Source organism: Scophthalmus maximus, chromosome 1, assembly GCF_022379125.1.
Source record: "Scophthalmus maximus strain ysfricsl-2021 chromosome 1, ASM2237912v1, whole genome shotgun sequence".
Lineage (NCBI taxonomy): Eukaryota > Metazoa > Chordata > Actinopteri > Pleuronectiformes > Scophthalmidae > Scophthalmus > Scophthalmus maximus.
The window spans coordinates 29,928,754-29,946,697 of NC_061515.1; the positions used below are offsets into that span (position 1 = coordinate 29,928,754).

The window sequence follows — 17,944 nt, forward strand, 5'->3', positions numbered from 1 at the left end:
TGAAGAAGCTTAAAGAACAGGGAATAACGTCTAATGTTTATACTGTAAGATGAAAATCACATCATCCCTTAGTCTCCGCAGCCTTTGTCTTTCCCCCTTTGTTGTGAAAGTGACCTAGCCTTGCTTGGTATAGACATATTCATAATAAGAATAAGAATAATCTTTTATTCGTATGAAAAGAAGTTACAAAGTGTGTTGGAGAGGGCAGCAAATTAAAAATAAAATCCTGAGAGGAAAACGATGAAAGTAATTCCAGCGCTGAAAGATAAAAGAAATGATAAAAAGGGGATGAAAACTTAGGGAGGGGTTCAACAGATGTAAATAAATTACTCACACAGTTAGACTTAGATGTCGAGCTTAAAGTCAAATCTTCCTCTAACCTTAACCAAAGTGCTTCTGTTGCCTCCAACCAAGCGTGTAATTGTTGTAATTTCTTGAGTTTCACTCGCACACAAAAAAGACGTCAGCGGGCGGCGCTTGACAAAAAACGTTATTTATTAATATAAGCAATGTACCACGCACTAGAAAAAGATAATTATTTTCACTCTAGATCCTGTTTTCATGAAATATTTTCCTTGCGAGTGCTGATCCAAGACCAGAGAGACCTCACTGAAAATACAAATTGTTCCACGGAGTGAAATAGGAGCAATACATGATTTGGTGTCACTCTACGCAGACGATGCACCGCTCTCCATGGAAACCACTGAGCAGTGACGGGGTCTCCGGGGGGGTCGCTGATCTTGGGTCAGCACTCTGAGTCCAAAGGGGCTTTATAAAGACAGGTCTCAGTCAGTTGAAACACACAGGTGATTTTCATCAAGACGTAGAAAATAGTGATTTTGTTTTATTGAAGTATCTCAACAGACGAAGACACTTATAAAGTGTAGTAGAAATATCAGAGGTGAGGAGAGTTTACTGCGGTGTGGGCCAAGCTCTGTTCAATTCAGTCAGCTCATGGGTGGATGGACAGATAGATAAATCTAATGTCAGAATACTAATGAAATCTCACGTGAGCTCATATATCAAATCAACAGATTAAGTAAAGGCCCACAGCGTATCGGCCCTTGTGCTGATTCTCTAGCGTCACTCGTGGCAATTTGATTTGTAATTACAAACCTCTGGACAGGACACAAATGTGTCTGGAGGCCTCATTAATATGAAGAGCCCCTAAATATAAACTCATTCCGGCTGCTTGAGCTGACTGAAGTGGAACCAGATTGACTCCGGCGTCGCGACTGGCCTAACATAAATTCCATATATAACTGTATGAAAATAGAAACATTGATTAGATACATCTTACATAAAAGCTTTTCTCTGAACATAGAAATACTGGGAGGGGGGGTGTTTGTGTTGGGGGGCAGGGGCGCAGAGAAGAAGGGGAAAAGGGGGAGTTTGATTGTTCTACAAAGCCAAACGACTGCAAAAAACACCATATAACAGGAAACAAATCGTCCGTCCCTGTGTGTGTGTGTGTGTGTGTGTGTGTGTGTGTGTGTTTCTGTGTGTGTGTGTGTGTGTGTGTCTGTGTGTGTCTGTCTGTGTGTGTGTGTGTGTCTGTGTGTGTCTGTGTGTGTGTGTGTGTGTGTGTGTGTGTGTGTGAGTGTGTGTGTGTGTGTGTGTCCATAAGCACGCCTCCATATGTGGCATCAATTTTACATGTCTGAAGAGGGGGGGTGGGACTCCATCAGGCGTCATCAGCAACCATCCTGAATCATCCATTTTTTAACACAGCGCTGTGTATCACAATATATAGAACCTATTTAACAGCACCTGTGATCGTTGCCAGCTGGGCACTATGGGACGTGTCTTTGAGTCCTGCGTACGGCAGGACGTCAGAAACCCCTTTCGTTTTTCATCTGGGGAAAAAAAAGAAACTATCATCAAGTCTCAGGGTTCTATGTTCTCACGCTCTACGTCTGAAACCGTATGGAATGACTAATGCAACATAAATAGGTCATGTGCAGTTTATGTGTGTGTGTGTGTGTGTGTGTGTGCTTTAGGGTTCAAGTGGCCTGTGGCCAAAAACAAAATGTTTATTCAGCTCGTTTTGTCCCAATATCCATATCACATATTTGTACAGAGCCATTTTCATGGACAAACAATTACTTCGCCAGAGTTACATCATCTCCAATGAAACCACTGCTGGTTTGGAATTTATTTGGGGTTACGAATGCATTAAAGGAACAGCTCAGCATTATGGGAAATATGCAGATTGAGTTAGATGAGAATATTGCTGAATTACTTTCTGGCCTGACCAGGGGAAGATGGTGGCAATCAATTTTGATGCAGTTTATAACGCTGAATTGTCTTTTTAGTGACCTTTAAAGGTTTTAGAGATTCATTTTTCTTGGCGTTGGTGAATGTCAATCCTCGGCACTAATTCATCAGTACAACAACAGTGGTGTTAAACTCAACACTCCAGTTCGTTGAGTTTGTTTTCAGCATCAACCAAACATTTTCTGAAGAAAGTGTTGAGTTTTGTTGAGGGCAGCTTCACATTCACTCACAAAAAGATTCAGGCCTAATATTTAATATTTGTGTCATGTAATTGCATGTAAAAAATGTCCATTTTCATTTCACAGATTGAACATGAACTCACTAATAAACTTAATGTGATGCATATTTGTCAGACAAACAATAAAACAAGATGACATTAATGCAATACAAGTGTTTTGAATACACAATAACCAGATTTATATATTCATAATCAATAAATCCAGTTTCCTTTAAATTTGTTCCAACCAGGTTTATGTATTCAATATTAAAAGAGCGTATCTGTTAGAAAAAACATGAAGTTTATTAATTTATCTGCGTTCATCTAAATGGATGGGAATTTTATATAAGATCAAAATGCAATAATCTTAAATTGGGCTTAAATATTTTTGCGAGTGTTGTCTGGTAAGAAGACAAAGTGGAACAGCTGACAGAACTCTTGCTGCGCTGATGACTTTAGTGCTTGGGGGCCACTCCAAGTTTTCATTAACGGGGGAAACAAGGGAAATTACCAATAAGAACACGTGTCTAATAAAAGTCTGTCCTCAACAAGACAGTCCGTCACTGAGGTAACTCAAGGCTCGGGACACTTATTTATTTCCCAAAATGTCAAACTTTTCTGTCAAGCCTTGGTAATTCGTGGGCCTAATGGACAGTGAGACAAAAATCTTTAGTTAAAGTGATAGAATGCGAAACGGTTTTATCATAGCTGTCTTCAGGAAGAAACCGTCATTGCACTAACCCTCATCTGTTAAGGCGCGTACTGTAACACACATGGTATGCCCAGATGACATTACCATGTTGAGTATTAGATTGTTGTGTATTTTTGCAGTTCTTATACATTTGCTGTCTGACCCAGCTTTCATCAAAAACACCCGAACCTTCTTGGCATCTACTGTAAAACGCGTCGCCTGGTCATAAAGCATCATGAACAAAAGCTCACTGACTGAGTAAACAAGATTTTACCAGACAACCACTGACCCTGACACAAACTCATATTCAACATCTAACAGCTGATGTGTGATGACCTCATTGAAACGCTGCGAAAAATACAACCAATCCCAATAATAAGAGTAAGAATGATAAGAAAACATTACTTTTGTTAGAAAGGAGAACTAAGTTCTAAGGTACAACTAAAACCAATGTGCTACACAATGAATGGTGTGTTGCTTTTAAATCATCTCCAGTGGTGAGAAGTGTGTTCTGGGTTTGTTCCTCCAAAGAATAAAGAGCTCAGCATGCGTTGGTGTGATGGATGAGGTAATAAAGATAATGGAGGGAACTCTGAAGCTGCGTCTCTCGGTGCGGCACCCTTTCTAAAGAAGGCACTATGGGTGCTTCGCCGTCTCGTCCACCAACACTCAGCAATGCAAACCCCTCGTCCCCCAACGTCTCTGAAGTCACCGCCGTCTTCTTGTTTGGTTTCTGAGCGAGTCATGAACGCGGCCCGTCCTTTCAAGTGAACGCCGACAGGCTTGTTGTTCTGCTGAGCATTCTGTCCTGCTCGGAACGCCACAGCTCAAAGTATCGTGGCCTTTAGACTGCACACCAGCACACCGCTGTTTTCCAGCATGCGTCCTTCACGTTTGCCGCAGAGTGGATCCCCCTTCATTTCCTCCTCCACGCTTACCTTTGACCTCTAATCGTGAGCCGCGGTGCAAAGTCGTGGAGGCCGTGGCTGTTTCAGCAAGGGACCGTGGCCCGTGACCGACTAGAGGTAGAGGTAGCTGACCCAGTAGACGATGTTAAAGAGCAAAAAAGACGTGGGGAAAAAAACCCTGGAGTAGGAATCCAGATCGCTGATGTTGACGTGGATTCGTCCTTTCCTCCAGCCGCCTTCTTTACACTCTTCGTAGCAGCAGAAGAAGCTCTTGCAGTCCTTCCCGTCCAAGCACTCGTAAAGGCAGTTGTCGTCGTAGTCGTGCCAGAAGAGGGAGTTTCCCATCGGCATCATGGTCCGAGGGTTGCGACTCATATTGAAGGATGAGTAGGCCTGTTTGGGAAGACGGGAAGAGAGGGTTGCGGAAGTTTCTGCTATAACATCAGTCTGTCTTTCAGCATGCTATTATGTAGCCTGTGTACCCAGGAAGTATATATTTATGATATCGTCTCTCTCTCTCTCCTTTTTGACATTAAACTGTCATGAGACTAAAGCTTGGTAAATCAACTCACTGGGCCGACGTCATCTTAATTAGCTGGTTAGCTGCAAGTCATAAAGTCTGGCTACTGTTATCATACCTGCAATGCGTCTGAAATCAAGGAACAACTGAACATTCGTAAGAAATCAGGTGGTACATCTGTTCATTAAAGTGCAAGTATTGCAGTTTTGTCAGTCTGCTTTTCTTAAAAATGCAACATGCCTTTTTGCTGCATTGCATTGTGGCACAGCGAAGGATGGATTATATCCTCTTGACTGAACATGCTGAAGTCCATTGACAGTCTTGGAAATGAACATATAATAATAACATAATGCAGCTGCAGCCTGATTGTTTTTTCTTTTTAGACGTGAATGCTGGATACGTTTCCCTTAGAGAATGAATGATGTGACTTCCTCCCTGATGCCTATCAACTCGTGCGGGACAACGTATTTGGGGTAAAGTCTTCACACGTTTTTCCCCAGTCGTCTACTCTTAAAAGAAGAGTGGGAGCAGAGAGTGAGAGAGAATTCGATGTGTCTTGTGCAGTGAGAGAACTGACTGAGTGGGCGGCACAACGGGGCCACATCGATGGCGTTGGTGGTTCCCCACAGACAGACTGGGCCGAAATACAGCAGCGAGGAGGCGACCGAACGTAAACGCAACTTAATGGCTCAGTTGACAAGTCTTCCTCAACACTGGGAGGGAATGAGGACGAGAGAGGGAGATCTGGAGCGGGTGAAGTGGCGGCGGCGGTGGCTGACTCCGTGTTAAAGCGTTTCGCAGCAGGTGCTGCCTGGAGAACGCCCACGCGCGGCATAAGGCTCTCGCACCGCAACGATTGCACGCACGTGTGCTCATACAGATCTGTCAGACACCTGGGAGCAGATTGTTCACTGTTTATTATATTACTATATATACTATATATATGATGTTGACACCCTGTGGATTCAATCAATAAGAGTTTCTGAAGGCTGATATGAGGAGACTGAAAACGCCAATAGCTGGCATTCAATCGCTTTTCTTCTATTATTTCATTTTCTCTGTAAATTGGAAAGAGCCCCCGAAGCAACTCATCGTTTCAACACCAAGTGTCCGATGTGAATTTGTAACTGGCACATCATGCGGCATAAAGGATACATGTCTTCATTTTCAGCCATTTGTCCCTTTTCTGTCCTTCTTTGTGGTTTGTGTTTGGTTTGTGTCTCATCTGAATAGTTTTGAGTCCATGTTGTTGTTTTGTGTCTTTGTAGTCATTCTGTATCTCTGTCGTTGACCTTCCAACAAGAATAGTTTGGATCATTTCTATATACTGCACGTTACAAACGTCAGTACAAAAACAATAAAGACATTTGAGGCCTGTTTCCATGTCGCGGCATCACTGAGATCATCATATGAAAGATACAGATGAAAGCTGCTCGCGCTCCAGTCTGCTTCATGCAGCTGTGCTCAGAGAAGAACCTCGGCTGTGGCTGATGTTGACACGAATAGAAGACAACCGCGGCGCTCGTTTGCAGCGCGTTCACCACGAGGTCTTACCATTCTCTGCATCCGCGGCGGAGGTTTGCGTATAATGTAGGAGTAGTAGTTGAGCATTGCGTACTCGATCATGGCGGCGAAGACGAACAGGAAGCAGACGGTGACGAACAGGTCCATGGCCGTCACGTAGGAGACTCGGGGCAGCGAGTTCCTGGCCACGGTGCTCAGCGTGGTCATGGTCAGCACCGTGGTGATACCTGGGAAGGAGAGAGCAACACTTAGTGAGCACCTGAGGAACTGCAGGTCAGCGCCGGGGTGACCCGTGCCGCAGTCTGTGATTATATAACAAGAGGGCAGAGTTTTATTAATCCGCATTAATGATGCACGTGGGGTATTCTGGGTCGGTTTCTTGCATCAATCCTGCCCTCGATTAAACAGCCACGCTGTGATTTGTTGTGAGTTTTGGTGCAGCGGGATCGTTAAAAATCATCAAACAATTATATTTTCTTATCTTCGCTCTCTTCTCCCCTGAGCGACGTGAAAGAAAACGAAAGTGTCAGGAATCGATTTGAGGGTTCAGGCCCTCTGTTATACAGTGGAGCCACATTTGAATCATGAGGCGACTCCTGCCACTTCATCCTGACTAAAACATGACTGGGCTCGAGCAGCGCAGCCATAATTCAGCAGGCGTGCTGTAAGACGCCCGGCCACTGTTTTACTGTATATCCGCAATGGTAATGAATTCAGAAAAAGTTTGAAAGCCTCAGCCGCAGTGGAAACTTCCCAGACACGGCAGAGATAGACTGGATTCTCCTCACTGATTATGAGATAATTAAAACAGTTTTTATTTCCCCAGTCAAGGCTCTCCCCTGTAGAAAATACTCAAATTCAATTTCATTCAATTTCACAAATGAAATAAAAGTTCTATTCCTGTGAAACTATTAATTGTATTTGTTGTGACAGTCCCTTTTGTTTTAGATCCTGGATGCAGATCATATTACCATAGAAACTGACAGCAAAGTGAATTCTTATCTTCTGAATGTACCACCCGCAGAAAAGAAGATGGAGGTATTATTTTCTAGGTTGTTTCTTCGTTCCGTCGGACAATAATGACAAAAACACATTTTCCTTGTCAACGTAAAATATGAGTCTATGACGATTGTCACAGCTTGTCCATTTACAGTTAAAGTTCATTTTGTTGATCTGGTCATTAGAATAAATCTGTAAAAAGCTGCCAAATATTTTCGTCAGGTATAGATTGTCTTTAGAAATACTTTGGTAGAAACACGTGTGATTGTGGTTTTCTCTGCATCAAACTATCAGTTCTCTGGTTCTTTTGTGATTCCGTGGGAAAGTCGAAGTAACTCACCTCTTTCTGAAATGGTTGGTGAAATTGTAAAAGTGGCTGTGAGCAGCATCAATAATCAGCTGTCAGCCTGGTAAACAAGTATTGGGGATAACTTTTAACTGTGCCGCTGTTCGAGAAATGCCTCCCACGGTGCCTTAAAGGAGAATATTGTGTCGTCTTTGTGAAATTAAATCAATCCTTTCAAACACAGATGAACCCAGTGACATTAATGCCCACTGGGGGCATTGATATATACCACTGTGACACACACACACACACACGCACACATCATCCTCGGGATCTCGCCGTCTTCTCCCCCCTCTCCCTCGCCCACCCTTTCTCTCCCTCTCGCCCTCGCTCTTCTCTGTCTCTTTCATCCTCATCTCTTACTTTCATGGCAGTGTGTGTGTGTGTGTGTGTGTGTGTGTGTGTGTGTGTGTGTGTGTGTGTGTGTGTGTGTGTGTGTGTGTGTGTGTGTGTGTGTGTGCGCGCGCGCCACTGTTTTTCGCCTGTGGTTTCCATAGAGACGAGTTGCTCCCGTCTATTTCAAGCTACCTCCTCTGGTCTAGTGTTCGTCTAGACTTTCTCTCCCCCTCCCGCTCATTAGATTTAAACTAAGTACATGAACAACTCTCTGCTCCTAATACCTAAAATCTAACTAACTGTTCAAATCTCAGTGTGAGCTCCATAACGCAGCAGGAGCATCGATCCCACTGTTTTGTCTCAGTTAGTTCTTTTTGTTTTCCATCACAAGCTACCCACTGGATGCTCACAGTTTGGGCTGCTGTTTCAAATCAAGGTCATGTGTTGCTCTGCACAGTTCAGTACATTTTGTTTTCGGGGGGGCTCTTCGCTCCGTGGTGCCATAGTAACCGGGTGATTCCTGTCTGCGCAGACAATCTGAACAACTCAGTCTCTCACATCCACAGACTGAAGACGAGGGCCGTCACACAGAAGCGGGGAAAGCTCCAGTGCGTACGCCTGAACGAGGCACAGGACGCTCCACACATCTTCAGTGTGCAAAATGATCTTGACTGCGCGATCACAGCAACGTGAAAGAACCCATTCGCTGTCTTTGAACAGAATGTGACGCACAAACCCGTGTCACGCACGCCGAGCGGCGTCGGGGTGCGTGGTTATTAAAACGTTTCAGATGTCGTCATTTGAAACCGGACCACAGCTCGTGTCCGTGGAGCGTCTACAAGTCGTGATACTGAGGACTGCCAGTCGAGGATCACAGGACACGAGGGGTTTCATCGTGACCACACACCTGTAAGTGAAGGCCTCGCCGTTTTGTGCCGTGAGGCCGATTTCCCACCACATCGACGCAACGTTTGTTCACGCTCATTATGCCGATGGTTCCCGATGAATGTGCTGGTGATTGAGGTTAAGGGGCCACACACGGCGACTTCAGTCTCATCTGATTAAAGGGGTTTCACGCACAATGTAGAGGGCTTGACTTTAAGCCACGTGTCCCATGCATGTAATCTCTCAGATGGCCCGACGTGACCCCTCCCACCAAGGAGACACTTGGGACGAAACAAGTCCACTCCAATTCAATTCATTCAGGAGTGTTAGAGGCCAGAGATCCTCCTCATATCTCGTACACTCAGGCAGATGTATCCACATTGACAAGTGTGTGTGTGAATGACAGCTCGCAGGGAAACCTTGGCTTTTTAAATCTTGCCTCCTTTTTTATTCTATTCACCCGTCACACAAAAATAAGCTATTTTTGTTGTGCGTGCCGCACGTCAGGGCTCAATATTTGAGATCGATGGAAAAGTGTGTTGTTTAGCTCTCCAGGATATTTCATGGGTGGAGCGAGATGTGTTCATACTGCAACAGCAGCTTCAGCAAATGTCCCGACACATTTCCATCAGGAGGAACTGAACAAATCTTCAGATCCGCTAGACAACTCTTCACTTTTTCTAGCAGCACTCAAGAGAGTTTCTTTTAATCAATCATTCCCCATGTCGTTGACTCATGAAATCCTAACTTGACACCACAACATTAATCAAGTCCTTCGCCCTAAAGTGTCTACGCAGCCATCTCCCACTGTAGTGGAGAGGCGGCACACATCTTATAGGTGGACCTCTCAAAACCAAAAGTATCACCAGTTAAGGGAATAGCTTTTATGCAACTATTAATCTATATCAGCCTGGATAACTGTGTGTAGTATGATGCTGGGCCTTGGTTTATTTCCCCGTCAGCAGCCCTCTGCATCTCTGCCGAGATGCGTCCGAGCTCCAGAGATTGAGGTGTAATGGGAATCAACCTGAGTTCAGCTCTCTTACTTCCGGCCTGCGACCATCCAGACGCCATCCTGCCGCTGACAGAGCAGCTGCTGAGTGACAGCTCTTTGGAAACACCACCTGGAACATGTTAGCAGCTTGTCAAGGCTCCCAGCCCGGGGGGGTCGGAGGAGGGGGCAGCAGCATTACTGGCCTTCCAACTTGGACTTCAACCTCGCCGCGATCCCACTGATCTTTCTCCCTCTTCTGACCTTTGTCCTTGTCGCTACCTGCCAACGGCCTTCACTTTGCTTTACACTCAATGTTTTGTCCCTCTCTTCACTCCCTCTTATCTCTTCCGCCCTGAGATCAGGTCCTGGGCCGACCTGGAAACGGAGGCAATGTAGTGGAGAAGAAAGGCTAAACGACTTTCTGTTGTTGAGCTGAATGCGGATGTTTATCAGGACGGGTGCAGCTTGCTGCTCTGCGCTACCTGTTGTCTGAGGGTTCTGTCTTTGGTTCTGGTCTCCACCGGGCAGACAGACGGGTCGACGGAGTGACGAGGGTGAGACAGGCGGCTGCACGCTGTGAGCTGCAGTATCGTGGCGAAAGCTGTATTTAATGTCATGCCGTCATATTTCCCACATCGTTGCCAAATCAATTTGAAGTGAAAGGTCCAATAGAGTCACGAGACTTCTCGTGCGTTCGGAAAAAAATTAAATGAAGCAGCTTTTGTTAATGTGCGAGATATTCGGGCACATCCGCCTGCCGCTCCTTCAAACACATTTTGCCGACACACTCTGAAAATAAAACCTGTGTGTTGTCGTCTCTCTTGATCTCATTGGCTTTATGCGGTTTTGATGTTGAGCTGTCATCGTGTCAACTTTGATCAGCTCGTCAGCAGAAAGTTAAACTGCGCACGTTGTGATCAGCTCACATTAACACAAGCTTTAGCAACAGCTCCAGCCTCTCACTGAATTCAACACAGCGTGAGGCGACTTTATCTTTCGTCTCTCTGAAAAGATCTTTCTTTGGGCTATTGGCTCGAGCCGATAGGGATGGACAGAACTTCAATATAACTTCTTTATTGCCAAAGAGATCTTCCAGATGACCTTATGTGATATTGGCTCCCTGGCAGGCTGATGAAGGGCAGCGGGGACGGAGAAGGATTAAAGTACTGCAGAGTCGCCGAGCGCCGCCTCGATTCAAGTTACATTATGAGTGAAGGTAGTCGGAGGTTGGGAAGTCGTGTTCTCGTGTCAAGTGAGGAAAATTTGGGTGGTTGAGTGTGATTATATTAGTATTGGCAAAGTCCAGACTGCTCTGGTGGTACTAGCAAGAAAAGAGGCGGTAATGTCTTTTGCATTATGTTGTAACCAAGTTTACCAAGTTGAGGAATACATGTGCAACCATTCTCCGGACTGGTCGTGCGACGTTGACTTGCGGAGACATTGCAGTTACTCAATTTCAACAATACGCAAGAGAGATAAATATGAAAGGGAAAAGCAGGAGAGAAACGATGTCTTGGAAAGACTGGCAGGATACTGTCAATATATATATATAACAGATATGAATTGCACAAGGACAGTGCAGATGTTTCATAAATCCAGTTGTTATTCTGCCTTGAATTTTCATTCTATCATTCGCTGCCCAACTTTACCATCCCGCTGCAGCAGATACACAGATGTGACTGAGTTAAGTTAAAAATCAGATGTACAGAATGAACTCAATTTTGCTCATGGTGGTAAATGACTGGAACACAGACCTTGAGATTATAGACAGTAGCTGTGGAGGTTATCAGAAAATACAATCAGCCATCGTGTGGAGGTCAAACTGGCTTTTATGTGCTTTTATAATTCAATTTCAACCTTCCAACTTTACTGTGAGAGTATTTTTTATAGGAATGCCAATGTCGTTGGTGGGGTGGTTGGTCGACTCGTAGTCGTGTTAGTGTGCAGCTCTTCAACTCATGACAAGAAGCATTGGTCAAGGTTTTCTTAAGGCGAGAGACGGAGTTCATATTGGATGCAAGTCAGAATTGATTTTCTCAGTGAAATGTCAAGTGTTTTTTCTGTTGGTTCGGAGCCGTGTCAGATTTGGGGTTAATTGCCTCCTCGGCAACATTTTCCCTTCCTGTGTTGTTTTACTCCGAGGTCAAGAGTGAGACCGACTGTGCCTCTGTTCAGCATTCCTCCTAAACCAACCTATCGTCTGCACGTTAAAACCCCTTAACATCGAGTTCAGAAACACTCGGAGAGGTCCAATTACTATTTATGAGAAAATGAATAACATGAAATCAGGAAGGAACCTGTCAGACACTCACCTTGAATTCACCTCAAACAGGAAACCATGAGCACGTTGCACAACATCATCATCCACAGGCAAGCAAATGAACTAATGGCGGGCATGCAGCGGGGAGGACATAATGCAAAGCAAATAGACACGTCAACAAAAAAATATACGGCAAACAAGTCAAACCGATGCGATGATAAAGATATTCAACGTGCAAGAGAATATACCGGCCAATTTAGTGGGTGAAACAGAAAAGCTTCTTTTTCGCATGATGAAGTAAAACAAGCCCATTTAGATATAGGTGCTGGTGTGTACCTAGGGCCGTCCTGGCAGGCGTGGCGTCGCTCTTGATCCAGAAGGAGACCCAGGAGAGGACCACCGTCAGGATGCAGGGGATGTAGGTCTGGATGGTGAAGTAGCCCATCCTTCTGCTGAGGTCGAAGTACACCGTCATCACCACATATTCACCTGTCGACACAGACAGAGAGAGGGAATGTAGTGACCAAACGAGCGAGCAGCAATAGGAGTCACACTCCTCCTCAGCATCATGGCTTGTTTGTGTTGAGCATCATGTCTCCCTCATGCACAAGACAGACAAAATCGGATTTAATATTTGTCAGACGAACCCGTCCTTCTAGTTCCACAACCCTGAAAACTCTTTGGTCCTGCCATGCACTCGAGCTTTGTTCATTTCTTTTTCCTTCTGTGACACATTTTTACGCGTGGATCTGTTCTGACATGTCGCGTTACATATCACACTGTAGCGCTTCAGCTCTCAGCCACAGTTTGCACGGCTGCTGGAAAACAATAAGTCAATCCAATGTGTCATTTGTTCTTGAGATTCTTACACGCTGGCACAATACAACTGGACACCGAGGAAAAAAGAAAAAAGTGCGTTCTGTAAGTGGAAAGAAAATAGCCTCAGTAACAGGAATGTAAGGCTTGAACGTAATCCCCCACTTGCCTTTAGTGAACACACTCTCAGTGGAAAGTTCTCATAACAGCCGTGCTTATGAAACGGTTGGATTTCTTACTTCAGAATAACAGAGAATACAAGATCCTTTGGCCTAAGTGCTCTTTTTATGTTGTTCGAGCCACAAACTGAAGGGAATTTTCTGTCGCTATGTAACAGACACTCAAGTTCGTTATCAAACTGATCTAATCTGATCCTTGACATTAATCTTTGCCGCAATCTTATCTAGAGCTGTTTTTCAGACGCGCACCCCGGGACCCCCCTTTCCGGAGTTCATGTTTGAAAACAGCTTAACGGACGATGTCATGCAATCCGCAGGGATGCTTCCTGATCGACAAGCGCCCTGCCCCTTTCTGTGACATCACCTACATCAGTCAGATGACATCAATGCCAAACCTGTGGTAGCTAGATTTGGTTAGATCAGGAAAAGAACACATTGATCCTCAGGGGTCACACATTATCCAAAAGTCCTAGATTACCCGAACGCCGCCTATAATGTAAGGTGACCCTGCTTTTTTATAAATTACATTTTTCCCCTCATAAACTACCGACCGTCGTCCCCGAGGATCTGAATCAGCACAGTGGCTCACGAGTAATTAAAAAGGTCTGATTTGCAGCCGGCAGCTCCACCGTGCTGTTCTCTTCACTTGGTCATCAAACCCGAGGCCTGAACCGACATCTTTTCCGCAGACACTTTCTTTTTCTGCAGCTTTATTGGAACGCCGTGACAGTCAGCAGATTAGTCAGCTGGTTATGTAACGTCCACAGATCTGTATATCATGTTTGGGACTAAGAGAATCTAGGTGAAGCACTTGCAAAAAAACCAGCCAGGAGCCGAGGAAGGATCCCTGGGGAACGCTGCAGCGAAAACCAGGCATCATCTGTTGTGTTGAACAGAAACCATCTTAGAGCGCTGTCAGCCACCAGAGGTGTCTAAAGCTGAGCTGAGGTCTTCAGTCACTTTGTCAAGATGGTGTCTGTGCAGCATAAAGGCGATAAACTTCTACGGAAATATGTGAAAGTTGTTATTATTGCTCAAAGAAAACCCTGGCAAGTGTTCCGTTTCTCGTGCGCTGGTTTGGATTCAGGTCTGCCTGATTTGGATCAAGTGTGAGGGAAGACAGACGAGGGGGAAAGAAAGACGTTGAGAGGAGATATTCAAAATCTGTGAGGTGAATAAGATTCAACCTTAATGGAGTCCATAAAGTAAAAGGAAGAAAAAACCTCTCTGTGCCTCTGTTCCCGTCTGTAGATGCCTGCAGTTGTCATGAGCGTTTTAATTTCCCCCAGCAGGGATGTTGAGCTGCAAAACCTTTCTAACCTCGAGAAAGTTACGTGCATCAGAAAAGCATTATGCCTCTGAGGTGTGCGGCCTCGGAATGATCTGATAAAACATTTCAGAAAACCTCTTGTCCTCCGCTCGCAGCTCGATCGACCGCCAGGTGGAATGAATGAAGACTATGGTTTCTTTGTGAAACTGATGCAGAGGAGTGTTCATCACTTTCGAGGTTGATGTATCCGTGCAGTGACACAGATAATAACCATATATACCAATATGAATAACCAGGCTTCCTAACATGTTGGACATGATGTTGCGTTTGTATTTGCAAGCTAGCTTCCTTGGCCCCCAGTCATTTGAGTTGGGAAATGGAGTTGTGATGTTGTGGTTGCAGACGGTTAATCGTGTTGTGATATTATTTACAATATCAATCATTGCAGTGAAACCCTGCATCTGTAGGTGAGAGCACGCGCCACAGAAATTCCCAGAAAGTGAGAGATGGTGGCCATGCCTCCGCATCTCGACACCTCCCTACAACTGCAACACTGATATTGATATCAATCAATCAAGGACCAGCTGGAAATAACTGAACACTGAGTGGTATTTTCATTTACAAAGCAATGTTTGTGATGCTAAGACTGACTGAGGTCAAAACAAAGTATAGAAATGACAATACTGGCTTTATATCCAGGTAAGAGTGCTTGTGATACTAGGAATAGCATATATGATCATATGATATAGTAATATAAGCAATTATCCTTTTTGCAACGTGTCATGTTAAAGTTACACGAACTGAATGGCGGCTGCAGAGAGGAACGTTCCCGACTTTGTTCACCTTCCGTCAGGAGACTAACAGCCGCTCTGTTTGCACACGGCTGCAGAAAACTGACCCTGTCCACTCTGTGTGGAAGCGTTTTTCATTAATGAGCTCGTGACAGCTGGAATGTTGTTGTCGTGGCTGCCTCCTCCTTCCACTAACTCACACAAATGTGACGATGTCAAGAAAACAACATGTATATGAGGATACTTTCCCTTCCCTTCGTGGAAGTTACTGCTGCTTAACATGTTCTGTAACATGTGTCATACTCATATTACTCTGTCAGACAATAGAAACGGACAGATGGAGAGAAGCAAAGAGATGAATGGCTGGAAGACAGATTTGAATGATGTCACATATATGTTAAGTTGCACATGGCGTCTTCTGGCGCGCTGAATAACTTTTTTGCAGGACACCTTTTGCATTTTAAGCTGAAAATCATGGCCAAGCAGTTTTCTCTTTGGTAGATACCTGCCACTTTTGTTGCCTGAAGTGATAACGTCTCTGTATCTGGCTAGCTTTTAAAAATTCTTGACACCTACGTGATATCCGGCTTAAAAAACAACAACAACAGACAAACAGATATCATAACTATTATAATAATGGATATGAGTATTGTAATGAACTACATTAATTAATTCCAGGGTCAATCGGAGAACAGAGGCTGTGGGTTGTCAGCAATTTTACTACACATTCTTGACAAAAGGGCACGAGAGATATTTCCTGGGTGGACATGTAGAGAAAGAAAAGGCCTCAGCCTTTCTGCAGTGTAGCTGCAGAAAAGGGCATAATGGAAGCTTTTGGTAGAATTTGCAATGGGACCGTAGAACAAAGCGCTGGAGTGTTTGAGATTCCGCCTCGGGCCGTTTGAAGAGGACGCGGCTGAATTGATAACGACGGCGGATTTGTGACCGAGGGTCCCGAGTGGCTCGGTGGCCGGGGATCTGTCCACTCGGTCCTCATTAAAACAGCCCCACACCTCAAGTGTCTGTGAGGGACGGAGGAGAAAGCGAGGCGAGGGAGAGGGATGGAGAGGGCGAGAGGAGGGAAGAGAAACACAGCACTTTCCAAGTTTGTCATGATGTAAATTAATGACGGGTATTTTTAGCTGGGAATCCAATCATCACGCGTGGGGAGCGTGAGCGCCGGCGAGTGGAGCAGGAAGAAGAGCCGAGGTAATAAATGAGAAAACGGCTAATTTTCTTGAACAGCGTGAGGCAGATGTGTAGGTTTGCAGTTGCTTCAGTGCATCTCGGCAGAAAATGAGTTTGCCTGTGCTGTGACGATGCAGCGGGAGTCGGGAAACAGATATAATCCATGGAGGTGTCTAGAGTAGTGCTCATCAGTCACCTTTCTGTTTTGTGATCAGAAACACAAAGGCCATACAACGGCCATTTCTCATTAAATACAAACAGGATGCTCAATCACTATTCCCAGTGGGGGACAAAGTTACGCTTACAAAAGAAATGTTGTTCCCTGAATGTGTCATTAGTTATAAAGAGGGATGTGTTTGATATTTGATTTGACGTTCTACAAAACAAAATGGACTTATTTCCTCGCAGCTCCTTAATGATTCGATGCCACTATCTGCTATCCCATCACTCCATCGTGCCCAGTTCTCTTGTTCCTGGAATGTTCATGAAGGGAGGTTTCAGCTCGTGGACAGCTGAGTCAGGACACATTATGCAGATCCAGGAAGACAAAAGACCGCGCGGCACAAATGAAAAGTAACACATGCGACTCATAAACAAGGTTAATGGGGGTGAACAATTATTGTGTCATGCTCTTTGTCTCTCTCCCTCATCCACAATGCCCCACTTATAAAGTAATTAGGATCTGCTTCTTCTTTTTCTGCAAGAGTCATGGGGAATTCTTCATTTGAATATAATAAGCGCTCGTCCGGCTCCTGGTATTATTACTGGCACCTGTTGGAGCCACTGCCTCGCAAACACAAATTCAATCATCAAAGAACACAAAGCCCTAATAACCGCGAGGAGGGCACGAGAAGAGAGAAGGAGAAGGGTTGATAATTAAACTTCCTTCTTAAATCTTTTATCCTGATGATTAATGTCAGTGGAGAAATCCTATTTGCTGGTCCACCCGGGGGGACATCATATGAGTAGTCATATGATTACATTCATGGGCATGGGGCTAATGTTAACCTGTGAAAGGCTCAGGGCAGGTCGTCCTTCAGCAAGACTCTCAACTAGCTGCTAGTCTGCAGGTCAAACTGACCTTTGACCTCTGCATCGGGCAGGAGCAAAGAATAGAAACCAAGTTGGTGTTTTCTTGACCTTTCGTTGCCGCCGTTCTTACCCGCTGTCGTCGTGAGCACATCTGTGCTGTTTCTGAGCCCCATGAAATCAAACTGGTAAAGCCTCCAGTACTTCTGGTCTGAGGTCTCCACCGAGTTCCGCTTCCACTTGTACACGATCTCGTCCCTCGGGTAGCCGTCTGCGACGCGCACGGAGAGCGAGGTTGGTGTGTGCGAGAGAGGGGATGCAGAAAGAAAAAAAAAAGACAAGTTGAAGGCAACGAATACAGGAAGGATTAATGCAGCATTGCAGTTTTTATTATATGCATGATTTATACCTGATTTATGCATGATTTATACAAATTTATACAGCGAGGTTTCACAGGCAGTTCAGCGGACTGCAGAGCCACTGAGCAATTACCGTTAACTTGTTTGCCTGGACTCTGCTGTAGAGCACGCACACTGAACAAATATTCACTCTAACGTGTCATTCAATGTAGTATTTATCTAGTAGAATAATACTTCTTCAAGTATAAGTCAATTGGTCATTAAAAAAAATCTTGAATTCCTTTTTTCTGGTGTAATATTGTAATGCAAACTTTTCGGGGAAAACATGTCTATTGAAACTTATCTCCTAAACTAC

At 44.7% G+C, this 17,944-nt stretch overlaps 1 protein-coding gene across 1 annotated transcript in view; it reads right to left on the reverse strand.

Annotated features, from left to right (window-relative positions):
- Positions 1–200: 200 nt before the first annotated feature.
- The window catches only part of LOC118309544 (gamma-aminobutyric acid receptor subunit gamma-3-like), a 57,505-nt gene continuing 39,761 nt past the window's right edge, over positions 201–17,944 (reverse strand). Inside the window, exons 7-10 of the mRNA XM_035631799.2 lie at positions 17,364–17,501; positions 12,294–12,446; positions 6,168–6,364; positions 201–4,486 (exon numbers count right to left, since the gene is read on the reverse strand). Of these exons, the coding sequence (XP_035487692.1) occupies positions 4,205–4,486; positions 6,168–6,364; positions 12,294–12,446; positions 17,364–17,501 (770 nt within the window). The 3' untranslated portion in view covers positions 201–4,204. The remainder of the gene's footprint in view (positions 4,487–6,167; positions 6,365–12,293; positions 12,447–17,363; positions 17,502–17,944) is intronic.